This window comes from Mobula birostris, chromosome 4 (assembly GCF_030028105.1).
Source record: "Mobula birostris isolate sMobBir1 chromosome 4, sMobBir1.hap1, whole genome shotgun sequence".
In the NCBI taxonomy this organism is placed as follows: Eukaryota; Metazoa; Chordata; class Chondrichthyes; order Myliobatiformes; family Myliobatidae; genus Mobula; species Mobula birostris.
This window is the reverse complement of record NC_092373.1, coordinates 183,294,562-183,322,253: the sequence shown is the minus strand read 5'-3', so window position 1 is coordinate 183,322,253 and position 27,692 is coordinate 183,294,562. Positions and strand designations below refer to the sequence as shown.

At 41.8% G+C, this 27,692-nt stretch overlaps 1 protein-coding gene across 3 annotated transcripts in view; it reads left to right on the top strand.

The window, feature by feature from the left end:
• The window catches only part of rnf103 (ring finger protein 103), a 51,285-nt gene extending 23,863 nt beyond the window's left edge, over positions 1-27,422 (top strand). For all 3 annotated transcript variants that reach the window (XM_072256659.1, XM_072256657.1, XM_072256658.1), the window contains 5 exons: positions 6,905-6,965; positions 20,887-21,066; positions 24,759-24,880; positions 25,935-26,049; positions 26,575-27,422. In XM_072256659.1, coding sequence (XP_072112760.1) covers positions 6,905-6,965; positions 20,887-21,066; positions 24,759-24,880; positions 25,935-26,049; positions 26,575-26,717 — 621 coding nt within the window. In that variant the 3' untranslated portion in view covers positions 26,718-27,422. The remainder of the gene's footprint in view (positions 1-6,904; positions 6,966-20,886; positions 21,067-24,758; positions 24,881-25,934; positions 26,050-26,574) is intronic.
• Positions 27,423-27,692: the final 270 nt, after the last annotated feature.

The window sequence follows — 27,692 nt, the reverse complement described above, 5'->3', positions numbered from 1 at the left end:
GTAGAACAAGGTAAAATAATAGCAGAAGGTAGAATAAAGTACTGTATAACAACTACGAAGAAAATGCAGTGTAGGTAAACAATAAGGTGTGAGGTCATAACCAGATAGATTGTGAAGTCAAGAGTCTATTTTATCGTATCAGAAAATCATTCACTAACTTTATAATAGCGAGGTAGAAGCTGTACTTGAGTCTGTGGTACGCCCGATAAAGGGGGGCGAGGAGAAGAGAGAATATCTGGGTGAGTGGGTTCTATGAATATGCTGACAGCAAGAATTATAGACAGAGCCCATAAAGGGGAGGCTGCTTTCCCTGATATATTGAGCTGTGTCCATAACTCTGCAGTGTCTTGTGATCACATTCAAGATTGCTTAATGTCGGTAAAATGAGAAACACAATATAATACAATTTAATTTTTTTAAAAAAACCCTAATGTGCAAAAGTCTTGGGTACATATGTCTCGCGAGGATGCCTAAACTTGCACAGAACTGTCTTTCCAGTTACCAGATAGCACTTAATACTACTGAGCAAGCTAAGTATTGATCAGAATCTGATGAAATATCACCAGCATATGTCATGAAATTTGTTAACTTTACATCAGCAGTAAAATGAAATACGTGATAAATAGAGGGAAAAACCTGAGTTATATAGTTAAGTTAAAATAAGTAGGTGCAAAAAAAAAACTAAATAAAATAGTGAGGTCCAATGTCCATTTGTGTTTGTGTGTTTATGTGTGATGTCCCTTGCTCGTGATGAGGACCACTGACGTCCTTTGGATGTTGTGACTTGCATGTAAGTTTGATTAAAGTGAGGGAGAGTTCCATAGGTCGTCAATCTCACTCTCTCGTCCTAGTCTGTCTGGATTCAGTGGCAAGATGAGAGTCAAGATGACTAGAGATTCCATTTAGGAGTCGGATGGCAGAGGGGAAGCAGCTGTTCCTGAATCTCTGAGTGTGTGCCTTCAGGCTTCTGTACCTTCCTGATGATAACAGTGTGTAGAAGGCATGCCCTGGGTTGTGGGGATCCTTAATGATGGACGCTGCCTTCCTAAGGCACTGCTCCTTGAAGATGTCTTGGATACTACGGAAACTAGTACCCATGATTGAGCTGTCTAATTTTACAACTTTCTGCAACTTACTTTGATCTTTTGCTGTAGCCCCCACCCCCATAACAGATGGTGAGGCCTGTCCGAATGCTTTCAATGGTACATCTGTAGAAGTTTTTTAATGTTTTAGTTAATCTCCTCAAACTTCTAATGAAATATAGCTTCTGTCTTGCTGCCTTTATAGTTGCATCAATATGCGGGTCCAGGGTAGGTCTTCAGAGATATTGACACCCAGGAACTTGAAATTGCTCGCCCTCTCCACTTCTGAACCTTCTATGATGACGGATCTCTGCCCAAAACTTTTTTTCCATGGATGCTGCCTGGCCTGCTGAGTTTCTCCAGCATTTTGTGTGTGTTACTTTGGATTTACAGCATCTGCAGATTTTCTTGTGTTTGTTAAGTACTCTTATTTCTATTTCCCAACCACCTTGCTATTTTAATCAATATATAGTCCTGTGCAGAATTCTTAGCCACTGCTATATATATGTGCCTAAGACTTTGAACAGCTCTGTATAAATATGTAAATTAGCATACATTCATTGTATGTCCGTTAAGTAGTGCTAGGCACAGGAGTGTCAGTACATAAGGTGACTTATAGGAAATAATAAAGTGGTGGTGGGTCAGTGGGGAGAGGTGTTGATCAGCCTTACTGCTTGGAGAAAGTTACTGTTTTGAGTCTGATGGTCTTGGTCTGGATGACATGTATCCTCTGCCCTGATGGAAGTGGGACAAACAGTCCATGAGCAGGGTGGGGGTGGGGGGATCCTTTATGATGTTACTGGACCTTTTCCGGCACCTTTCCGTATATACGTCCTTGATGGCGGGTAGACCGGTGCCAGTGATGCGTTGGGTAGTTTTGACTACCCGTTGTAGTGCCTTACTGTCCTCCACAGTGCAGTTTCCGTACCGAGCAGTGACACAGCTTGTTTGAATGCTCGCTACTGCGCCTCTGTAGAATGATGTGAGTATAGATGTGCATTGTCTCGAGCAGTTCCCACACCAAGCCATGATGCTTTCAGATAGAATGCTTCCTGTAGTGCAGCTATAAAAGTTGTTAAGGTCTTTTAGAGACATGCCAAATATTTTTAACCTTTTGAGGAAGTAGAGGCATTGGTGAACTTCCTTGGCTGTTTCATCAATGTTGTTGGACCAGGGCAGGCTGTAGGTGATAATTCACTTCTAGGAATGTGAAGCTCTTGACCTCGGCAGTGTTGATGTCAACAGAACACTGGGGTTTATTGTAAAGTAAAATCAAAACACTAGGTCAAGCAGCATCTGTAGAGGGTAAAACAGAATGTTCAGTAAGTGTTTAATATACTGTATTTACCAGGTTTGTCATGCATTGGTGTTTAACCTACTGTTGCAGATCTGTGGCATTTTAATGTATTGATTGGTTAATCCCTTTTGGTTGGGAATCAGTTGCAGGACTTCAGTTAGTCCTGACGAAGGGTCTCGGCCTGATACGTCGACTGTACCTCTTCCTAGAGATGCTGCCTGGCCTGCTGCGTTCACCAGCAACTTTGATGTGTGTTGCTTCTGTTTAACTGTCAGTTTAGTAATAAATCAGACTGCTTTAGTTTCCATTTTGTTTGTTTTCAATGGTAATGGTGGAACAATGTCACTTGGGTCCTGTATGTTGTTTGCCCTCTTAACAGGATCAGTACAAGTAATGGAAGACTGAGGACAGATTATCTAAAGTTGAATGCTGAGGTTTAATAGTTAATGACAGCCGAGGAGAGTGAATTGATTGCTTCAGGCATCCCCATCACTATAACAACCATGGCAGCATGGGTTCATGACGGATCAAACCAAGCTAACCTCTTTTTAATAGCAGATGATTCAAAGACTAAGGGACAAAATTGTAAAATTATACAGCATGGAAATGAGTCATTTGGCCCAACTCATCCACACCAGTCAGCATCCTTCCATTTGGTCTGTATCCTTCTCTGCCTAATTGATTCAAGTGTTCGTTGAAACCAACAACCAAGCTTCAACCTTTCTCTTAGGAGCTTACCGCTCTCTGGGTGAAGAAGGTCCACCATGCATTACCTCTGAATCTCTTTCTCCCCAGCCACCTTGTTCTAAACCTGTGTTCTCTAGTTTTATCTACCTCCGATATAGGGAGAAGTTTAGTATAGTCTACTCCAACTATTACCCGCGTAATTTTATATATCTCAGTTGTGTTCCTTCTTACTCTCTTCCACTCAGGGAGAAAAGACCGTCATCTGCAATTTCTCCTCATAACTGAACAGCTCCATCCCAGATAACATCCTGGTGAATCACCTCTCCACTGCCATCATATTCCTCCTATGCACAGTACTCCAGCTGAGGTTTTATAAAGTTGAAGCGGAGCCTCCTTCTTTGTGTATTTAATGTCCTAATTAACAGAAGCCAATATCCTGTGTGCCTTTCTAACCACTTTTTTTCTCCTGCATTGCTGTGCTCAAGCATTTATGGATTTGTACAGCAAGGTCCCCCTGTTCCTTGATCCACCCTGTCATTTATGGTATTATGTCCTAGTCTCATTAATGCTCCCAAAATATGTTCCTTCACATTGGTCTGTATTGAGCTCGAGCTCCATCTCCATCTCCTCAAAACATTGATATCTCTCTTCAGCATGTGCCTTCTACAATATAAACAAGTCTTTATCATTTGTGTCATCTACTAACTTGCCTCCCCACATCCACATTCGAATATTACAAGCAAGAAATCCCAGCATCTATTCCTGTGAGTCACTACTAGTGACAGGCATGCCGTCACATAATCAGCCCCGTACCATCATCGATTACCTCCTCTTGCCAAACCCATTTTGGATTCGGTATGCCAGTTTGCCCTGGATCCTGTGAGCCCTAACCTTTTGAAGCAGTCTCCTATGTGGAATCTGGTGAAGGCCGTGTAAATTTCATCCACTGCTGTGCCTTCACAAAACACCTTGATACCGCTTCACACAATTCAATCAAATAGTCTGACAGGATTTACCCATGGCAAAAACCTATTGGCTATCTCTGATTAGTCCATGCCTTCACAGATCTGAATCAGGTGCATTATCACTACCTTAGACGACTTGAATTTGTTGTTGTGGTGCTCATTACAGTCATCGTTAGTTGTCCCCCCAGAACTTTTTTCCACTGGTGTTAGATTTACAGATCTATAGTTACAGGCTTTTCTCAGGTGCCTTTGTTGAAAAGAAGTGTGATCCTCCTGTTAATGGTATCTCGGATCCAGTGAAAATTTAAAAAAACTCAGCCAGACCCCCTGCAAGCTCTTTTCTACCCTCCTGCAGCACCTGGGAAAATCTCTTCTGGCTCTGGGTTTCTCTTTCCACAGAGGCTGCTCAACTGACTGGCTGAGATTTTCCAGCGTTTCTGTTTTTGTATCCAGGGCCCTGGCTGCTTTTGGGAGTTAATATAAATTACAGCCCCCCCCACCCCCCCCCAGCACTTCTTGAAGAAGAATGGGAATGTTCTTCTATTTCCTGGCCAATATTTATTGTCCAATTGACATCAAACTTAAAAAAAAGATCTGACATAATTATTTGTACGACTTTGCCATGTTTCACCTGAAAACTGGACCTATTGTTCAAAAAACACTTTGGCTTGTAAGTGTTGAGGATTCTGAGGTTGGTAGCTGTGTGCTAGAAATGCAAGTCCATACTACATGTCTTTCTTCTTGTAAATTCACTAAATAACTTCAAGTAAAAATGAAATGGAGCTTTAAAATAATCTGTTATTTGATGTCATTCCTTGTGATAGAAAGGCTCGACTGGGCTTCAGCTGTTCTGACCTCTGACAGTAGTGGAGCAGGATTCCTGTTACCATCTGTCTAGAATCTGGGTCAGCAATTGTTTCCATTTTGACAGAGTAGCCCATTCTGTCTAGAGTTCCACTAAAAGAAGTCAAATCCTTGGACTTAAACTGCTGTGTTTGGTAACAGAGCATCTCAACGGACATGGCGTGAATTCCTTTCTGGGGCAGAGTACTGTGCAGCCATTTTGCAGTAACACTGTCCCATAAAGGAGGCCTGAAACAGGGAAACAAAATACACTAGCTGATATGGCATCTGGTGACAGAAGGGACTGCAGAGTTAGACAGAACTCAGGCCTGACTCCTCAGTAAGGATATCAGATTGTAGCGATGTTTATCAACCAGAGAAAGTTCATTACCTTGCTTTGAAATGAGGGGATTTAAGAAAAGTTTCAGTGGGTTGGGCCTATATTGTTGGAGGAGTGAGAGGTGTGACAGTAAGATGCAAGGATACAGACAGATAGCAGAGTTTTTGTTGAGGTGAATGGGCAAAATATTGACTAATGCAGTATAACACAGGAAAATTTGTTTATTTTGGAGGGAAAACATTATTTAAATGTAGAAACAAAGGGATTTGGAAGACCTTGTTCATTAAATGCAGGAAGCCGGAACATAAGTGTAGTGTGATGGCGAAGACTAATGGGATGTCAGCTCTTGGATAGTATTGAAATCTCACTCCAGTTACATAAGGTGTTAGGCCACCTACAGCTCTGCCATTTTCATCACTCTTTTTAAGGAAAGTTGTATTTCATTGGAGTTGGTTCAGAGAAGGTTTACAGCTGTGGGGGGTGGGGGGGGGGCAGTCCCTTAACATTCAGGTCCAGAACCTAATCATTGGATTCTGGAAGAATGAAAGGGGATTTTATTGAAATGTATAATGTTCTTAGGAGGGTAGTTGGGTAAACGCTGAGCTTGGAGAAGTCCAGAACAGAAACCGTGGTCTCAGAATAAGGGTTGCCCATTTTAGACTGATGTGAAGGATTTCTTCTCTCTGAGAGAGACAGATGTGAAAAGCTGTTTTGGGGGTGGGTAATGAAGGTGTAAATATTCAAGATTCTGATTGATTCTTAATCAGTAAGGGAATGGGAATCTATGAAAAGCAGCTAAGAAATTGAACTTGTTAGATGAGTTGTCATCCTTTTGAATCATACATTAGCCTGTTTTCTTGTGGCCTTTGCTCTCAATTCATCCATTACAGATGTGTTAAGAGCAGTGACTTGAAATATGAAGATGGTGTGGGAAAAGTCATAGAAATTATCAAGTATGTTTGTTTAAGCAGGAAGAACCATTGACAGTTCAAAATGTTAATTACTGGAATTTGAAGACTAGTCTTGTTATGCATAACTATTGTACTGGGGGTTATTATTAGCTTGAATAGCTTAAAATAGGCTTGTAGAAAAGCCAAAGCCTTTCATTCCTTTTCTTACACAAAGCAGATGAAATTTAACACAGGAAGTGTAACGTTGCAGTAACAAGGATGAGAAATCTATTGTTTCTGGGAAGTTTTCTGGGTCTTCTGTGAAGCCAAACTCAAAATAGTGTTTAATTTCTTTGTCACTTCGTTATTCCGCAATATATTTTCTCTTTTTGATGATCTTCATAGAGTGTATTTTCACACAGTTTCATCGCTGTGTTATTGTTGCAAAATATTTACAGATTGGTTGGATCCTCATTAAAACAAAAATTATTCTGGCTGCCCAATATTGCCTAAAAATAGGCTTGTTGATTGAAGTCTTTGGAATAGCAATAAAATTAATATGGAAAAAATAAACATGGATCTTGAAGCAAATGGGAAGATACTGGGAAAGGCGTAGAAAAATTTACACTAGTTTTTATGAATGGGAACTTACATGCTAATCTTAATTTTCCACGATTCTGGTGAAGAGTTCTGAAATGTATCAGTTTATTCCCATTTATGTGTTTAAAAATGGATTCTCCATCCCATTAATGCAATATCTGAAACGTGTTAATAATGTTCCAACTTGTTTTTATTATTAGGTCTCAGAATGGTCAATAAAAATAAGAAAGGAAATGAGAGTGATTGACAGACAGATTCGGGGTGAGTAAAAGATTTTTCTGTTTATGCAACAGTGTGGAAATATTTGACGGTATACTACAGAAACCCTGAATAACATTGTGAAAACCCAGGTGTACTTGAGCTGTTTTTCACAGCGATAAGAGTTGGTTAATTAAGAAAGCAGGCAAAATATTATTGCTTATTATAAACACGAGATTCTTCAGATGCTGGAAATCCAGAGCAACACACACAACATACTGGAGGAACTCAGCAGGTCAGGCAGCATCTATGGAAATGAATAAACAGTTGATGTTTCAAACTTAGACCCTTCTTAAGGAAAGAAGGTGATAGTTGGAAAAGGTAAAGGGCTGGAGAAGTAGGAATCTGATATGAGAGGACAGTGGACCATGGAGAAAGGAAAGAAGGAGGGGCACCAGGGCAGGTGAGGAAATAAGGTAAGAGGCCAGAGTGCAGAATAGAAGAAGAGAGAAGGGAGAGGGGTAAGATTACCAGAAGTTGGAGAAATCAATGTTTATGCCATCAGGTTGGAGGCTACCTGGATGGAATACGAAGTGATGCTCCTCCTTCCTGAGAGTGGCCTCATTGTGGTAAAAGAGGAGCCTGTGGACCGTCATGTCGTAATGGGAATGGGGATAGTAATTAAAATGGTTGGCCACTGGGAAAGTCTGCTTTTTGTGGATGGAGCAGAGCTGCTGGTCAAAGTGGTCTCCTATTTTATGTTGGATGTCACCAATATAGCAGAGGCCACATCAGGAGCACCGGATAAATAGACAACCCCGGCAGGTTCACAGGTGAAGTGTTGTCTCACCTGAAGGACTGTTTGAGGCCCTAAATGGAGGTAAGGGAGGAGGTAAATAGGCAAATGTAGCTTAGCTGTCACTTGCAGGAGGAAGGTTGGGTGAGGAGGAACAAATAGACAAGGGAATCACAGAGGGAGCAAACCCTGCTGTAAGAGAGAGTGGGGGAGGAGTTAAAGATGTGTTCAGTGGTAGGATCCCGTTGAAGATGGCAGTAGTTGCAGAGAATGATGTGTTGGATGTAGAGACTCATGGGGTGGTAGGTGAGAACAAGAGGAACTCTATCCCTATTAAGGCAGTGGGAAGATTCAGTGAGTGTGGATGTCTGGGAAATGGAGGAGATGCGGTTGAGCGCATCATCAATGGTAAATCAATGCTTTTGTTTTTTTTGGTCGTAGAAGTTAATACAAGATTAGTGAGGTTATGCTTCAGTTGTATAGGTCATTGGTGAGAGCATATCTGGAGTGCTGTCTGTAGTACTGATCTCCTTACTTATTGAAAGTAGTTCAGAGAAAGTTTTATTAAATTGGTAGGTTCTCTTTAGAGGAAGGATTGGATAGAGCATGTTTGTATCCAGGAGTTTAGAAGAGTGAGGGGGATGATTGATATACACAAGATCTTTGACAGGATGGACATGGAAGAGATGTCTGCTGTTGTGGGAGAACCTAGGAGATCGGTTTTTAAAATTAAGTGATCAGTCTTTTTTTTTGATCAAAGTAACTTTATTAACAAAGAAAAATAGCAGAACATGTGTTATTATACAACCAACCATTTTATACCAGTTACAAAAAGAAATCCCCACCCCTCAGTAAACAAGAACAAATAGAACCAGCCAGACCAGTCAAAAATAGATACAAAGGCCTAGTGTACATACAAAGATAGAGCACCTTACACATTCAAATAATTTTTTCAGCATCCATATCCAACGCTTAAAAAAGGTTGCCAAGTGGTGTTAAATCTTGCAGAATGCCTCCTGATCGAATAGCGGATCTTCTCAAATTTTATAAAGTACATGATATTTTTGATCCAATGTCCATATGTTGGAGGGGAAGAGTCTTTCCATTTGCACAAGATGAGCCTTCTGGCAAGAAGTGAACAAAAAATGATGAGATCGGTTTGGAATTTGCTGAGGTTAATATTCTGAGAAGACACTCCAAATAGTGCTATTGACCAAGATGGTGTAATTAATTGTACAAAAATTTTTGGAAAGTTCCAAAAATCAAACCCCAGAAATTTACCAATTTTGGACATGACCAAAACATATGGCAGAGTGTAGCTGGGAATTGTTTACATCTCTCACACATTGGGTCAAGATCTTTATTAACCTTAGCCAATCTAACTTTAGACCAATGACAACGGTGTACAATTTTAAACTGAACAACAACATCTCCCAGACACACAGAGGATGAAAAAATTTTATGAATTGTTTTTTGCCATATGTCATCTGGAATTTGTTCCTCAATATCCTCTTCCCATTTATGTTTTAATAAATCCTAATTCTCAGGATTAACTACATTAAGTAGCTCATAGATTTTGCTTACAGATTGTTTCACATCAATTTTGCATTTAAGGACTGAATCTAAGAGCGATGAAGGGGGGGCAGTGGGGAAAGCACTCAAGATAAGAGGCCATAAAACTTCTGAGTTGTAAATATCTATAGAAGTGTGTCCTAGGGATATCAAATTTCTTAACTAGCTGTTCAAAAGAGGCTAAATTGCTGTCAATGTAGAGATTATACAATGAAGTGATACCATGTTTAGACCAAATATCAAACACTGCATCCATTATTGCTGGGGTGAACATGTAATTTTTTGCTACTGGTGCAGCGAGAGGTTATTAAGTGCAAAATGCCGTCTAAATTGGAACCAAATTTTAATGGAACACATTGCAACTGGATTCAGTGTGAAACTAGATACAAGTTGTGACAGTGGTAGTTTAGCATATATTACCGACGAAGAGGTAAATTGTAAGGATGACTTCTCCATAATCACCCAGCTAGGAGCAGCAATATCATCTCTTGTCCAATATGAAATTGTTCTTATGTTAGCTGACCAGTAGTAAGATAGAAAATTTGGAAGTGCCACCCTCCATCTTACGAGGCCTCTGTAGTATTTTTTCCTTTACTCTGGGCTGTTCTTTATTCCAAATAAAACTTGAAATTTGACTATTTAGGGTATTGAAGAAAGTCTTTGTTAGAAAAATTGGGGGGCTTTGGGACATGTATAAGAATCTGGGCAGGACAGTCATTTTAATTGTATTAATCCTCCCACTAAAGGAAAGAGATAAAGAATTCCAACGTTCAAATTCCTGTTTAAGATTGGAAAGGAGATGTTGATAGTTGGCTTTATAAAGGTTCTTGTAATTATGTGTTATCCAGACCCCCAAGTATTTAAATTTCCTATAGCTGATTCTAAAGGGGGTCACAGAAAAAGAAATATCCAAACATGTGGTCCCAATTGGCATTAGTTCACTCTTTTGAAAGTTAACTTTATAACCAGATATTTGACCGAATTTAGTGAGCAATATTGATAGACTTGGGAGACTTTGAATTGGATCTGAGATATACAATATCATATCATCCGCGTACAGAGACACTTTATGTTCCAAAGCTCCCCTGTGGATGCCTTTGATACTAACCAATGTTCTCAGGGCTACAGCGAGTGGCTCAATTGCCACAGCAAAAAGGAGTGGAGATAAAGGACATCCCTGTCTTGTGCCACACTGAAGTTCAAAAAAGGACGATATACAGTTATTAGTACGCACTGCTGCCAGTGGGGACGAGTAAAGTACTTCAATCCATGAGGTGAATGTAGAACCAAAACCACATTTTTGGAGAGTATAGAAAAGAAAGTCCCATTTCACCCGGTCAAATGCCTTTTCAGCATCAAGTGAGAGAATAATCTCTGGGGTACTAGATGCAGAGGAATCATATAGTATATTTAGAAGACGTCTTATATTAAAAAAAGAGTACCAATTTCTTATAAAAACCTGTTTGATCAGGTGAGATAATAATGGTGGAATCTTCTCCATTCGGTGTGCCAGAACTTTTGCAAGGATTTTGGTATCCGTATTTGAAAGGGAGATTGGTTGGTAGGAACTACATTCAAAGGGGTCTTTGCCCTTTTTCAAAATTAATGAAATAACTGCTTGACGCATTGTGGGAGGTAGGGAGTGGGATAAAGAAGACTCTTCAAAAACAGATAATAGCAATGGGGAAAGTTGAGTGGAAAACTTTTTAAAAATGCAGAATGATATCCATCTGGGCCTGGAGATTTTCCACTCTGCATACCCCTAATTGCTGAGTCTATCTCCAGAGTCGTGATTGCCTTCTCCAGATCAGCAGCTACATGTGGATCTATATGTGGAATGTTTAGTTTTTTAACAAAATCATCTAGATCTGATGGGGTGGTGGATGAATCGGAGGAGTACAATGATTGGTAAAAGCTATGGAAGCATGAGTTAATTTCTACATTATCTGTTTGTTTTATGCTCTGTACATCCCATACCTCAGGTATACCGTGACTGGCTGTTTTTTGACGCAGTTGATGGGCTAGCAGCCTCCCTGCTTTTTCTCCATGTTCATAAAACTCACATTGCGACTTGGAGATAAGATATTCAGCCTCTTGAGTTGTTAATAGATTGTATTCGGTCTGAGGCAATAAACGCTGTTTGAGCAAAGCAGGTGAGGGCGCTTGGCTATACATTATCTGATCTGTCAGTTGTTCAATACGTTCAGTCCTTATTTTTCTCCCATGTGCACAGAATGAGGTTTTTTGGCCTCTTAAATATGCCTTTAGCACCTCCCACACAATTGATGGAGACATCCCTGGTGTTTGATTAATTCTCAGAAAAGATTCTATTTCGGAGTAAATATACTTCACAAAACATTCATCTGAAAGGACAGTAGGATTTAGCCTCCAAGGACGGTAACCTGGTTGTGTAGTAGGGATACGTAATATTAAGGTCAGCGGACGATGATGAGATATAACTATGGCTTCATAATCACACTCTGTTACAGAAGAGAGAAGGCTGGTGTCCATAGAAAAAACCTATAGGCGAATAGGAACCGTATACTGGGGAGAAAAAAAGAGTAACTCCGAGAGGTAGGGTTACAAGACCGCCATACATCAGGCACTCCGTGTGTTTCAAGGAAATGTCTTATAGACTGTGCTGACCTAGAGGCAGGGACATTCCTCGCAGCACTGCGGTCCAAAATTGGAGAGAGGACAATTAAAATCACCTCCGAGGATGAGCTTATGTGTGACCATGTTTGGCAACTTGGAGAAGAAATCACTAAAAAACATATGGTCATCCCAGTTTGGTGCATAAACATTGGCAAGAATAACGGGCAGCCCATATAGCCGCCCAGTTACAATTAAAAACAGTCCAGCTGGATCAGATTCAACACTCGTTGCCACGGACTGCGTATTTTTACTAAATATTATAGCTGCTCCTCTGGCCTTTGAATTAAAATTAGAGTGAAATACTTGACCAACCCCATCCCCCTCTTAGTCGACAATGATCAGAGATACGCAAGTGGGTCTCCTGTAGGAATGCTATATTAGTCTTAAGGTGTTTCAAATGAGTAAATACCTTTTTACTTTTTACAGGGTGATTAAGAGATTTAACATTCCAACTCACTAATTTAGCAGAGCAACCGTTTGTCTGAGATGAAATGTTATCATTAACCATATGGAACTGAAGGAATTAGAACATCACATAGGTATCTCCCAATATACATAGATAGAAACAACGATAGGCCTAAGTATGAAACAAAAAGAAATAGTCTGGCAATTTCCCTACCTTCATCACCTATACAAACATGGTGAACCCAAAACCCTTTACCACCATATCCACACATTAAATGTTGACTTGGGTGCCTTCTGAGCTAACTCAGGTTGAACTCCTGCCCAACCCACTCTAAAATAAGAAACCAGGAAAAAAAGAATCGCACCAGAAATTCCCCCAGCTTATAAACATCAACATTGTTTTGGATTTTAACATAGTATGTGTGCGTTTGTGTGTGTGTGTGTATATATATTAACATAGTATGTATGTATATATATATATGTATGTGTGTGTGTGTATATATACATACACACACACACACACACACACACACACACACACACACACACTTACAGCTGGTATTATGAATTTGCTAATTAACGAGAAATGAATCCAATTTGGTTTAAGCATATTGAAGGATTCAAGATTAAACCTAATCTTGAAAAGATTCCCCCCCCCCCAAAAAAAAGCTTTAACATCTTGACAGTGACCACAAAGAAAACATATTTCCATGACAAAAGACTCCATGACAAATGACAAAAGACTGGGACAATAATAATACTTTTCCTGGGCACTGCAGAAAACTATCGATTCTGCAACTGTTTATGAATAGCCCATCGGAGTCCCACATGTGAAAAAATGCATTACTGGTCCGTAATCATGTTCTGTGTTTTGCAGCCGTGACGATATGCTTTGTTACATAGACCATGGGTTTCTCCAGATCCAGAAATTCTTTCTTCATCCTGTTCTGTGTAATGCAGAGTCGAGCAGGGCAGGGTATACCATATTGGATATCCGGCTGGTCATGCAGCAGTTTCCTGACGTCTGTGAATGCAGCTCGAGCTTTGGCGACCCTTGTGGTGTAGACTGGAAAAATAGCGATGGGTTTCCCATTGTAGTTAAGCGGAGCCTGGTTTCGAGCTCAATGTAAAACATCGACACAGTCCTGATAATAATGTAGTTTAACTATAATTGCACGCAGTTTACCGCTAGGTGTTTCTGGTGTGAGACTCCAATTGGAGCGGACGATAAGAATGTTTTTGTCCAGTTTAAGCACCTCTGACAGTAATTTAGAAATGGACTCCGCGGAACTTGACCCGGGCCCCTCAGCAACCCCCAAAATACGGATGTTGTACTTCCGCATTCTTCCCTCCATGTCTTCACATTTATCACTTAAGTCCTTCAGCTCTGACTTCAGGGCGTTTACGATGGTTTGAAGCGATACCATTTCATCTGACCACGAGGATATGCCGTTTTCCATGTCTTTAACATTAGCCTTTACTTGGTCAATCTCAACTTGGGTCCGTGCCTCGTTGTTTGCTAACTCGGTTCTTACTACCTACAACTCGTTTTTCAGGTAGTTTAAATTTTCGGCTAGGGCATTCCCCATTTCGTTTTTCAGGTAGTTGAACTCTTCGGTGAGGGCGTTTTTCATGTAGTTGAAATCTTCAGCGAGGGCGTTTTTCAGCTCTGCTCTTATCACCACAGAGATGGCCATTTTTAGCTCCGAGAGGAGCTGCATCTTTAGGTCTTCTGTATCTATTTCGCCTGAGTTCGTGTGGGGTAGGGTACTTGCGCGGTCAGGGTCAGCACTTAAACGCTGCGCCAGCGAGTCGGTCGTCTTGGTGTTAGTGAGCCCAGTGTATTTATATTTTCAAAGCTTAGATACCATTACCACATGTCAGAGAACAAAGTAACTCTTGCTATATGTACTTAATGACTTATTTACTTATTTTGATAAGATTTGAAAGAAAGCGCTGTTCTAAATATGTAACAAAGGTTAGGCAGGAGCCCGGCCAAACACGCCTTACTCCATTGCCTGCTCACGTTGTCATTTAATGATCAGTTATTTAAGAGTAAAATGAGGTGGAGTTTTTGGAATTCTTTCACCATGGTGTATTCTTGTGGCAGATTGCACTTTGATAAACACACGGAAGATGGAAAAATGGAGGGTTATGAGGGGAGGAAGGGTTAGATTGATCATAGAGTAGGTTAAAAGGTTGGCACAATGTTGTGGGCTGAAGGTCCTGTACTGTGCTGTAATCTTTGATATCCAGAAGTACATAGGTACTAAATAAGCAAGGGTGAAAGGTTACCAAGGGTACAAAGAAATGCCGATTGAAATGATCTTATTAAATGGTGGAGGAGAGCTGAGAGGCTGATGAGCCTGTATTTGTCCCTAATTCATGATTATATATGTTAAGTAGAAGCTTGTGCTCTAAAGGGAATTAGCAGTTTCCTTTTCTTCAAAGTGATGCTCTGAAGAAGCCAGCAATCAGAATGTAAGCACAAGAAATAGGAGAGACAGTAGGTGGAACAAACACAAAGTTTACTTTGCCTTGAGCATTTTTCTAATTAATCCTCATACTACATCAGTGCCAGAAATACTAGTTCTGAGTATTCTCAGCAGCTGAGCATTCACAAATTCAAGGTCAAGTTTAATTGTTATTCAAACATACATATGAAACAGGCAGACAAAACAAAAAGGGTGGGTAATGTAGCAGGATCCTCTTTTCAGTCAGTATGGGTGGAAGTCAGGAACAGGAAGGGAGCAGTTACTCTATTGGGAGTATTCTATAGGCTCTCTGGTAGCAGCAGAGATACAGAGGAGCAGATTGGGAGGCAGATTTTGGAAAGGTGCAAAAATAACAGGATTGTTATCATGGGTGACTCTAACTTCCCTAATATTGATTGGCACCTGATTAGTTCCAAAGGTTTAGATGAGGCAAAGTTTGTTAGGTGTGTCCAGGATGGATTCCTGTCACAGTATGTGGACAGGCCGACCGGGGGAATGCCATACTAGATTTAGTACTAGGTAATGAACCGGGTCAGGGCACAGATCTCTCAGTGGGTGAGCATCTGGGAGACAGTGACCACCGCTCCCTGGCCTTTAGCATTATCATCGAAAAGGATAAAATCAGAGAGGACAGGACCATTTTTAATTGGGGAAGGGCAAATTATGAGGCTATAAGGCTAGAACTTGCGGGTGTGAATAGGGATGATGTTTTTGCAGGGAAATGTACTATGGACATGTGGTCGATGTTTAGAGATCTCTTGCAGCAGCAGTCCCCAACCACCGGGATGTGGACTGGTACCAGGCCGCAAAGCATGTGCTACCAGACCACGAGGAAACGATATGATTTGGCAATATGAGTCAGCTGCACCTTTGCTCATTCCTTGTCACGCACTGTGGAGCTTGAACGCATGCGAGGTCATTACCTGCGCATCATCCATGTCAGCGCGGGAAGGAGATCAGCTCCTTGAGCTTGCAAATGACGGTGGGCTGAAAAGTATGTTTGACATAACATCTCTGCCGGCATTCTGGATCAAAGTCAAGGCTGAATACCCTGAGATAGCCACGAAAGCACTGAAAACATTGCTTCCATTTCCAACATCGTATTTCTGCAATGAATGCAACGAAAACTAAATCGCTGAATAGACTGGACACAAGGAACCTCCCTCGAGTATTGCTGTCTCCCATCACCCCTCAATGCACCGTCTTGTTGCCGGGGAACAATCCCACTGATTCAGCGATATTGTTGCGTTGCAATGATTTTATATGTTCATACGGGGAAAATATGCACTGTGTGTTTAATATCCAAATGTTACTTAAAATGTTATGATGCTATTGACTTATAAGTGACTTACATAACCATATAACAATTACAGCACGGAAACAGGCCATCTCTGCCCTTCTAGTCTGTGCCGAATGCTACTCTGACCTAGTCCCACCGACCTGCACTCAGCCCATAACCCTCCATTCCTTTCCTGTCCATATACCTGTCCAATTTTTCTTAAAATGATAATATCGAACCTGCCCCTACCACTTCTACTGGAAGTTCATTCAACACTTACTTCAAGCTCCCCTGTCCTCCCTTGATAATTGACTTATCACTATATTCATGCGAGGAAAATATGCGCTGTGTGTTTAATATTAAACTCGTTAGATAAGCCCTTTTAGAAACGAAATTGAGTGTATTAGTCATTTATCACCTATATTCCGGTCGTGATTAACACCCCCCCCCCCCCCCCCCAGAACAGGATCACCAAAAATGATTTGTAGGAAAAAAATTGGCACGTACACGCGTGCGCACTGGTGCCCCCACAAGGCTTGATGGTTGTTGTCTTTCTCGGAGTAATCACAACGTATTTGACTGCTACTCTTCTCCATTAGCAACCCAAACCCCCCCCAGTCGGCCGGTCCGCAAGATCGCAAGATTATTGTCAATATTAATCTGGTCCGCGGTGTAAAAAAGGTTGGGGATCCCTGTCGTGCAGGATGTTAAGGATAAATTTGTCCTGGTGAGGAAGATAAAGAATGGTAGGGTGAAGGAACCATGGGTGACAAGTGAGGTGGAAAATCTAGTCAGGTGGAACAAGGCAGCATACATGAGGTTTAGGAAGCAAGGATCAGATGGGTCTATTGAGGAATATAGGGAAGCAAGAAAGGAGCTTAAGGAGCTGAGAAGAGCAAGAAGGGGGCATGAGAAGGCCTTGGCGATTAGGGTAAAGGAAAACCCCAAGGCATTCTTCAATTATGTGAAGAACAAAAGGATGACAGGAGTGAAGGTAGGACTGATTAGAGATAAAGGTGGGAAGATGTGCCTGGAGGCTGTGGAAGTGAGCGAGGTCCTCAATGAATACTTCTCTTCACCAATGAGAGGGAACTTGATGATGGTGAGGACATTATGAGTGAGGTTGATGTTCTGGAGCATGTTGATATTAAGGGAGAGGAGGTGTTGGAGTTGTTAAAATACATTAGGACAGGTAAGTCCCCGGGGCCTGACGTAATATTCCCTAGGCTGCTCCACGAGGCGAGAGAAGAGATTGCTGAACCTCTGGCTGGGATCTTTATGTCCTTGTTGTCCATGGGAATGGTACCGGAGGATTGGAGGGAGGCAAATGTTATCCCCTTGTTTAAAAAAGGTAGTAGGGATAGTCCGGGTAATTATAGACCAGTGAGCCTTATGTCTGTGGTGGGAAAGCTGTTGGAAAAGATTCTTAGAGATAGGATCTCTGGGCATTTAGAGAATCATGGTCTGATCAGGGACAGTCAGCATGGCTTTGTGAAGGGCAGATCGTGTCTAAGAAGCCTGATAGAGTTCTTTGAGGAGGTGACCAGGCATATAGATGAGGGTAGTGCAGTGGATGTGATCTACATGGATTTTAGTAAGGCATTTGACAAGGTTCCACACAGTAGGCTTATTGAGAAAGTCAGAAGACATGGGATCCAGGGAAGTTTGGCCAGGTGGATTTAGAATTGGCTTGCCTGCAGAAGGCAGAGGGTCATCGTGGGGGGAGTACATTCAGATTGGAGGGTTGTGACTAGTGGTGTCCCACAAGGATCTGTTCTGGGACCTCTACTTTTCGTGATTTTTATTAACGACCTGGATGTGGGGGTAGAAGGGTGGATTGGCAAGTTTGCAGACAACACAAAGGTTGGTGGTGTTGTAGATAGTGTAGAGGATTGTCAAAGATTGCAGAAAGACATTGATAGGATGCACAAGTGGGCTGAGAAGTGGCAGATAGAGTTCAACCCCGAGAAGTGTTTGTAAGGACAAACTCCACGGCAGAGTACAAAGTCAATGGCAGGATACTTGGTAGTGTGGAGGAGCAGGGGGATCTGGGGGTACATGTCCACAGATCCCTGAAAGTTGCCTTACAAGTAGATAGGGTTGTTAAGAAAGCTTATGGGGTGTTAGCTTTCATAAGTCGAGGGATAGAGTTTAAGAGGCGCGATGTAATGATGCAGCTCTGTAAAACTCTGGTTAGGCCACACTTGGAGTACTGTGTCCAGTTCTGGTCGCCTCACTATAGGAAGGATGTGGAAGCATTGGAAAGGGTACAGAAGAGATTTACCAGGATGCTGCCTGGTTTAGAGAGTATGCATTATGATCAGAGATTAAGGGAGCTAGGGCTTTACTCTTTGGAGAGGAGGAGGATGAGAGGAGACATGATAGAGGTGTACAAGATAATAAGAGGAACAGATAGAGTGGATAGCCAGCGTCTCTTCCCCAGGGCACCACTGCTCAATACAAGAGGACATGGCTTTAAGGTAAGGGGTGGGAAGTTCAAGGGGGATATTAGAGGAAGGTTTTTTACTCAGAGAGTGGTTGGTGTGTGGAATGCACTGCCTGAATCAGTGGTGGAGGCAGATACACTAGTGAAGTTTAAGAGACTACTAGACAGGTATATGGAGGAATTTAAGGTGGGGGGTTATATGGGAGGCAGGGTTTGAGGGTCGGCACAACATTGTGGGCCGAAGGGCCTGTACTGTGCTGTACTATTCTATGTTCTAAAACAGTATTCCTCCAGAGCCAAGGTGCAAAGTACAGCACCAATAGTCACATACAGCATAGAGCAGGTATAGTAATGACAGCAGAAAAAACATAGTCCAGAATATAGCCCAAGTTCATGAGTGGCATTGCCTGTAGATTGATGGTGCATGGGATATTGTCCTGGAGCTAAGTTTCTGTAAGAACCAAGTACACAGCAGTTCCTCATCACGCACTGGTGCAGCCACAAACGTAATCCAGCTTGTCTTCCACAGAGTGAACACTAGATGGCAACAGCAACAGGAGAGGCCAGCCCCCAACCTGGCACGGACTCCAGCATGCCTGCCGTGCCTCTGCTCTCTCCCACACCACCTCTGGTGTCTCTTCCCCTGGGCAGCTGCAGCACACCACACCACAGCACAAGGATCTGGTCTGTGCAATAACTGGGGCCACATAGCTCCCCTGATGTCAGTATCGCCGGAGAACTGGACTTGCAGAATTCTGCATTACCAATGTCCAACAGGGTCTTGTAAACACAAGAAAAACGTCCAAGACAATAATTTGCACCATTTGTTGGATCATACACTGCCTCAGCTGTAGCAAGCACAACTCACTGGTAAACATTTCTGAAGACTTGTAATGATGTCAATGCATAAACTCATCGGTTCTGAATGCTTGACCCTTATTCTGAGACTCCCCGGAGGGCATGGTGCTGAGTGTAAAGAAAACACTCAACCAGTCAGCTGTTGGTTTGTACCTAGCTCAGGATAGCACACACAGCCTTCAGTTAGAAAGTGTCACTCTTGGCAATATAACCTAAACAAACAACATTATGATGGTTGTTGTCCTGTCAAGCTTCAGCCATACTTAAGCCGATACTAAGTATAACACAAAGAACAAGAACTTTAGAAGCCGGATCATTGACAGCATTTAAGATGCATTTAGACAAACGTTTGGTTTAGGGCGTCATGAGAGTGTAGTGGTTAGCATGATGCTTTACAGTGCCAGTGACCAGAAAATCTCGAGGTTCAATTCTGGCCACTGTCTTTAAGCAGTTCATACTTCATACATTGTCCATCACTGTGTGCGTTTCCTCCAGGTGCTCCAGTTTCCAAAGACATGTGGTTGGGGTTAGTAAGTTGTAGCATGCTCCGTTGGTACCAGAAGTGTGGCAACACTTGTGGGCTGCACCCAGCCCGTCCTCAGCCTGAGTTGGTTGTTGATGCAAATGGCGCATTTCTCTGTACATTACGATGTCCATGTGACAAATAGAGCATATCTTTATCTTTGGTTTGCCTTGGCACAGAAGGCTATGGGCCAAATGCTGGAGGTGGGATGAACAATGGATGGGTCCCCACTGGTCACTATAAGATGATGGGGCTGAGTGATCTGTTGCCACACTGCAAATTCTGGACAACACAACACCCTCATTAAAACTAGACAATTATCTCTGTTGTTTAAGGGATCCTGTGTGTAAAAATGCTCATTTTGCTTCAGTATATCCACACAAGTTTCATTTCCATCTGGTATGGGAGCAGCCGAGCATCAGACTAGAAATCCTACAAGGGACTGAGAACAGCTAAGAGGATCATAGGGACCTCCCTACCATCCATTGGCGACATTTTTCAGGAGCACTGTGTACGCAGGGCCCTTAGTATTATTAAGGATCCCACCCATCCATCCAGCATCCTCTTTGACTTAACACCGTCCAATGCGTAAAAACAAGAACGGTCAGGATGAGAAACAGTTTCTTCCCGCAGGCCGATAGGCTTCTGAACTTCCTGCTGCATTGCATTAAAAGTGTCACCAGTTAATCTGTTCTGTACCTGACAATATTTAATTTATGTGCTTTACTTTGTTTATTTATGCATAATTCATCTGCAGGTTTTATCCTTACTTCCTTAGTTATTGTGTGTTACATTTACTACTGTGCTTTACATCCTGGTTTTGAGAAACTTTGTCTTGTTTGACAGTATAGGTGCAAACATTTAAATGACAACAAACTTGACTTCAGTGTGAATGAAGCCTACAGAGACATTAGGAAAGACAGCAGTTGGTAATAACACTTTCTATTTCCAATAGATATTGGAAGAGAAGAGGAAAAAGTAAAGAGGTCTGTGAAAGATGCTGCAAAGAAGGGTCAAAAGGATGTTTGCATCATATTAGCAAAAGAAATCGTACGGTCAAAGAAGGCTGTAAGCAAATTGTATGCATCAAAAGCACAAATGAACTCTGTCCTTATGAGTATGAAGAACCAACTAGGTAAGGTGTTTATGCTGTCCATGAATTACGGTAATATGCCATGACTCCTCTGTAAAATATTGTTTTCTGATGCTATTCTTTGACTAGGAGCCATAGCTAAACTGAGGTGAGATTACACCATCAATGATTCCATTGCCCCTGTCATTTGGGTGGTGATTTGGATTCTGAGCATTAGGGGGTAGTTTACTCTCCTTGCTCCCACTCTGCATCCTTCCTTTACTTGGAAGGTAGAAAGGGGTAGTGCAATACCTTCAAATATGGGGGTTAGTGAGAACGACCTCTGAAGCAGGTGGGTGATTAATTCATTTTCAACAGTATAGCATAGTACAGGAGATTCGGCCCATAATGTTGTGCCAACCCTTTAGCCCACTCCAAGATCAATGCTTCTCTCCTTCCCACATATCCCTCCATTTCTCTTTTATTGTTGTGCTTATCTAAGATTTCTTAAAATATCCCTGATATTTTCTACCACCACCCCTGGCAGCATGCTTCACGCAGCAACCACTGTGTAAGTAAGACTACCTGACATCCCTCCAATCACGTTAAAATTATGCCCTCTCATCTTAGCCATTTCTGCCCTGGGGCACAGGCACTGGTTGTATATTCAGTCAATGCCCCTTATCATCTTGTACACCTATTGAGTTGAATTGAATTGTATTGATTTGAATTGACTTTATTCTTTACATCCTTCACATACAGGAGAAGTAAAATTTTTATATTACAACTCTGTCTAAATGTGCAATCATAGTAATTTATAATAAATTGAACAGTCAATGTAATATAGAGTACGCGCAAATCAGAGTGAGTTAATCAGTCTGATGGCCTGGTGGAAGAAGCAGTCCTGGAGCCTGTTGGTCCTGGCTTCTTTGCTGGGGTACCATTTCCTGGATGGTAGCAGCTGGAATAGATTGTGTTTGGGGTGATTCATGTCCCTGATGATCCTATGGGCCCTTTTAACACACCTGTCCTTGTAAATGTCCTGAATAGTGGGAAGTTCACAACTACAGATGCGCTGGGCTGTCCGCACCACTCTCTGCAGAGTTCTGTGATTAAGGGAGGTACAGTTCCCATACCAGGCAGTGATGCAGCCACTCAGGAGGCTCTCAATTGTGCCCCTGTAGAAAGTTAGGATTTTGGGGCCCAGACCAAACTCCCTCAACAGTCTGAGGTGAAAGAGGCTCTGTTGTGCCTTTTTCATCACCCAGCTGGTGTGTGCAGACCACGTGAGGTCCTCAGTGATGTGGATGCCGAGGAACTTAACCCTCTGTTTACCTTCTTAACCACAGATCCATTGATGTCAATAGGGGTTAGCCCATCTCCATTTCCTCCTGTAGTTCACAACCAGCTCCTTTGTTTTTGCGACATTGAGGGAGAGGTTGTTTTCTTGACACCACTGTGTCAGAGAGATGACTTATTCTCTGTAGGCTGCCTTGTTATTGTTTGAGATAAGGCCAATCAATGTAGTGTCATCAGCAAATTTAATTAGCAGATTGGAGCTGTGGGTGGCAACAGAGTCATGGGTATACAGAGAGTAAAGGAGGTGGCTACGGACACAGCCCTGAGGGGCTCCTGTATTGAGAGTCAGAAGGGTGGAGGTGAGGGAGCCCACTCTTACGACCTGCTGGCGATCTGACAGGAAGTCCAGGATCCAGCTGCACAAGGCAGGGTCAAGGCCGAGGTCTCTGATCTTCTTGTCGAGCCTGGATGGAATTATGGTGTTGAATGCTGAACTGTAGTCCAAGAACAGCACTCTCACATGAGCATCCTTCTTCTCCAGGTGTGTGAGGACGTTATGTAGAGCTGTGGCTATTGCATCGTCGATTGACACAAGTCGATCAGCTGTGTCGGCAGGCGAATTGTAGGGTGTCCAGTTTTGGTGGTAGCAAGCTGCAGATGTAATCCTTGACCAGCCTCTTAAAGCATTTGCTTATCATTGAGATTGAGTGCGACCACCTCTTATCCCCCGTTGCTCCAAAGAGAAAACCCCTAGCTCACTCAACCTTTCCTCATAAGACATGTTCTCCAATCCAGACAGCATCCTGGTAAATCTACTCTGCATCCTTTCTAAGGCTTCCACATCCTTCCTATAAGGCAACTAGAACTGAACACAATAATCACAAGTGTGATCTAATCAGAGTTTTATAGAGCTGCACCTATTACCTCAGCTTTTGAACTCAATCTCCCAATCAAAAAAGGCCAAATATTGCAACATTTTATTGGAACAAAATAAAAATATTTAACCAGAATAAACAGCAATGTAAAAATGAAATCATACATTCCAGATATTCTCCAGAAATACAAGTGCCATTGGACGAGGTTGTGATATTGGTGAACAGTTTGTAATATTGTGCACCATTTCAGATGTGCTGCGGAAAGCACAGGCTGTAAGATCTGTGTTGTGGCCTGCTTCTTAAACAAAACAGCAATGTTATGATGGACTATATGGAAATGCAGTAGTGTATTGGCTTGATTTTATTGGATAGGAAGATTTTCTGTTCCCCTTGACAAAATTTCTAACTGAACCAACTGCATACACATACATACAGGAACAGATCAGAGACAGTATCTTGTAGTGATTAACTTGCCTTCAAGTCTTTCCAATGTCTGCAAGACAGGGTCAGGAGTGTGACAAAGTACTCCCCATGTGCTTGGATGTGTCCAGCTTGAACAACATTCAGAAATTTCAGCACCATCCAGTCCAAAATGGCTCATTTAATTGTTTAATCTGGGAGCTGAGGTGCCATTTTCCCCCTTCACAAATACACCTTGCTGTTGTGCGCATGTTGACTCCCTAAAGTGATTTTTGACATCACCACCATGCTCAAGGACAAAGATGAGGTAATGGACACAATGAAACATCAATTTCACCTTCTAAATCATTCACCATCCAATGTTGTTGGATCAAACTCCCACGGCTCTCTGACTGCAGTGTGGAGTTTCTCATCACACACACGCACAGGTCAAAGTAGTGATTCAAAATCATTTTCCAAGGGTAGTCAGGGTGAACGGTAACTGTTAAACTTGTCAACAACATTCACATTCACCAATATAAACAGTTGTGCACAAAGGACAGTTTACTTAATAATCAGTATTGAGGTAAACAAGTGTACAACTTCCTCACTTCAAAGTTTTGCCTGACTTTTTAAAGCCTTCTTGACCCAGGAGCAGGGACCACCACATTATTTCTCTTCAGTAATAATTCAGGATTATTACTTGTACGTTTACTTTGGCCAAGTTCTCCAAACACTTTTGGAATTGTACTGCATACACCTTTGAAGGGTAATCCATTTCTTGGCTCTATCAGAGCTAACTGATTGAATTACACTCACAACACGCTGGAGGAACTCAGCAGGTCAGGCAGCATCCGTGGAAAAGATAGGTTGACGTTTTGGGCGGTTCCGGCCCGAAACGTCGACCGATCTTTTCCACGGATGCTGCCTGACCTGCTGAGTTCATCCAGCGTGTTGTGAGTGTTGCTTTGACCCCAGCATCCGCAGATTATTTTGTGTTTATGATTGAATTATGTTGAGCTGCCACGGATTTATTGCTCTTTCCTTTATTTTAACAAAGCCAATGAAGCTTAATCTACAGCTGAGGTTTTGTGCGGCAGCCTTTGCAGTGCTGTGTAAGTCAAAATGAAATGGTCATATGTTTTCTGCTTTTAATTTACTATTTTTCCTTCCCTTCCACAGCTGTAGCGAAAGTCACTGGTGCCTTAGAGAAGAGCACTGAAGTGATGAAAGCCATGCAGAGTTTAGTAAAAATTCCTGAAATTCAAGCCACCATGAGAGAACTGTCTAAAGAAATGATGAAGGTGTGACATTACTGTTCTTGTGGCTGGAGCCTACTTAGGTTGTAGGTGTTTGCTTTAATCTGTCATGAGAACAAATCTCTAACTTGTCAAATTTAATGAACTGGAGAAACCAAATGTTTAGGAAAGGGCTGCTAATAGTTATGCCTTAAATTGTCAAACAATGAACATCACCCACAGAAGGAATCCAAATCATCTCACCCTTAATATTCAATGATATTGCTATTAAGTTCCCCGCCACGAGTATCATAGGGATCACCACAAAACACATATGCCAGCAGGTCAGAGGCTGGATATGCTGCATTGAGTGATCCACCTCTTGAACCTGCTGTTCCACTAACTACAAGTCAAAATTGCTGAGATATATAACCCTACAGCCTGAATCATGGTAAATAGGATTAATGTAGTTGGACACGGTGCAATGATGGGCCTATATGTGTGTTCTCCAATTCTGGCAGGAGTGTAATGGAACTGTTTCTCAATTGCCTAGACGAATTAGTGTCAACTCTCAAGCTTGTTGTCATTCAGGATGGAACAGGCTGCCTGACTGGTACATCAACCTCCAGAAGCAGTCGTTCTCTCCACTATGGGCAGCACCTACAAAATACATTGCAATTACTCACCAAGGCTGCTTGACCATTAAGATCAAGGGCAGCAGGTGGATAGGAATACCACCACCTTCACATTCCCTTCCGTCTTGAACTGGAAATATAGCCGGTCCTTAATCTGAATTCTGGAATTTCCTGCCCAGCAGAATGTGGTAACTCAAGGAGGCAGTTTACCATACGCCTTTCCAAGTGATTTAGGGGTGGGTTATAAATGGCAGCCTTGTAAGCAAGGCCAAAATCCCAAAAAATTAAAGCATGAGAAATCTGAAACCATTATACATTGTTGGAGATAAATCAACATCCTTACTGAACACCTGACAGTATTTCAGATGTACATTTTATAGAAACCGCCAGAAATTAGGGCAGTCTTGGGTCTTGTTAACTGCAAAAAGTAGTTACGTACTGTGTTGATTTTTAATTATTTTTTAACATGTACTTTCTATATGCAGGCAGGGATTATTGATGAGATGCTGGAGGATACTTTTGAAAGTATGGAAGATGAAGAAGAAATGGAAGAGGCAGCAGAGATGGAAATTGACAAAATACTATTTGAGGTTACTGCAGGTAAATTAAATCCAGTGTTTTTAATTATCTTTATAGATTTTTATAATGTCTAAAATTTTTAATAGCACAGAATCTCCTTTTGATCCTTTTTGCAAGTGGTATTCTCAGAAATGCCCTCTTTAAAATGAAAATGAAAGATTCATTTCATTTTGAAAGTTAATGTTCTGAGGAAATGATCTTAAAGAAAATTCTGTGCTCACATAGCCAGTATATTAGCGACTGAGATAGCCCGTATATCATAGATTGCTCATAGCGCTGGCTTGCTGTGGCTAAATACCTTTGTGATTAATAATTGTTTTATTGTGGACAAATGCATGAAAACTAGTGGTAATTCTTGTAACTTACATTCTACATGTGCTTCTGGGAAAGGTTGCTGATAGCCTTGGACAGTGTTGTTGCATTCTCAGATCGCTGCAGAAACACAATCAGATCAATATTGGAAAAGACAGTTTGTATTTGTGCCTTCTGCTTTAGCACCAAATATTGCCAAGTCACAAAAGCTATTTGGCTATTTTTATTTTTCAGGTGCTCTGGGGAAAGCTCCCAGCAAAGTCACGGATGCTCTCCCAGAGCCAGAACTTGCAGGGGCCACAGCTGCATCAGATGAAGGTGAGGCAGAGGAAGATATTGAAGAAATGCAGTCACGGCTAGCCGCACTCAGGAGTTAATCTGTGTAAATAAATTGGATATATAGTTCCCACGAGTTTATAAAAGAATTATCTTGCTGTGGTGTTCCTATACTCCTTTACTCTCACCCCATGCAAATACCAAAGTAAATACTTTCTGTGTTAGAGATGGGTACTGCTAAATTGTACAAAATAAACTTCCCAAAACAATAAGGTTACACTTACAAGTTATTTCTCCCATTGTACTAAACTGTCATATCTAGTTTGTTAATATAATTCAGCACTGCTGTCGTACTTACAGTAAATCCCTGTATGTAATAGGGATTCCAGTTCTTGTAGTTACAATTGAAATTTTTTATATATAATATAAAGCTGTTAAGAGAATGTAAAAATAACTTTTTTTAAAGTGGCCTTGTTATAGTGAAAGGATCTTCCACAAACTTTGGTAAGACCTTATAATAAACAGCCAATTCTAAGAAAATATTCAAACTATCCTTTATATTACCTAACAAATGTATATTTGAGTTATAAATGTTTTGGTCAGTGCAAACAAAAATTGTCTATTTAAGTGGTGACTGCCTCTGCTTTGTAATATGGCTATTTTTGGCTTTAACGGCACGTATGGATGGGTAGGTATTGGGTTTGTGATTATCCGAGACGTACTGTCTCAGATAAAAGCAACAGGAATTCTGCAGATGCTGGAAATTCAAGCAACACACATCAAAGTTGCTGGTGAACGCAGCAGGCCAGGCAGCATCTCTAGGAAGAGGTACAGTCGACATTTCGGGCCGAGACCCTTCGTCAGGACTAACTGAAGGAAGAGCTAGTAAGAGATTTGAAAGTGGGAGGGGGAGGAGGAGATCCAAAATGATAGGAGAAGACAGGAGGGGGAGGGATGGAGCCAAGAGCTGGACAGGTGATTGGCAAAGGGGATATGAGCAGATCATGGGACAGGAGGTCCAGGAGAAAGATAAGGGAGGGGGGAACCCAGAGGATGGGTAAGGGGTATAGTAGTAT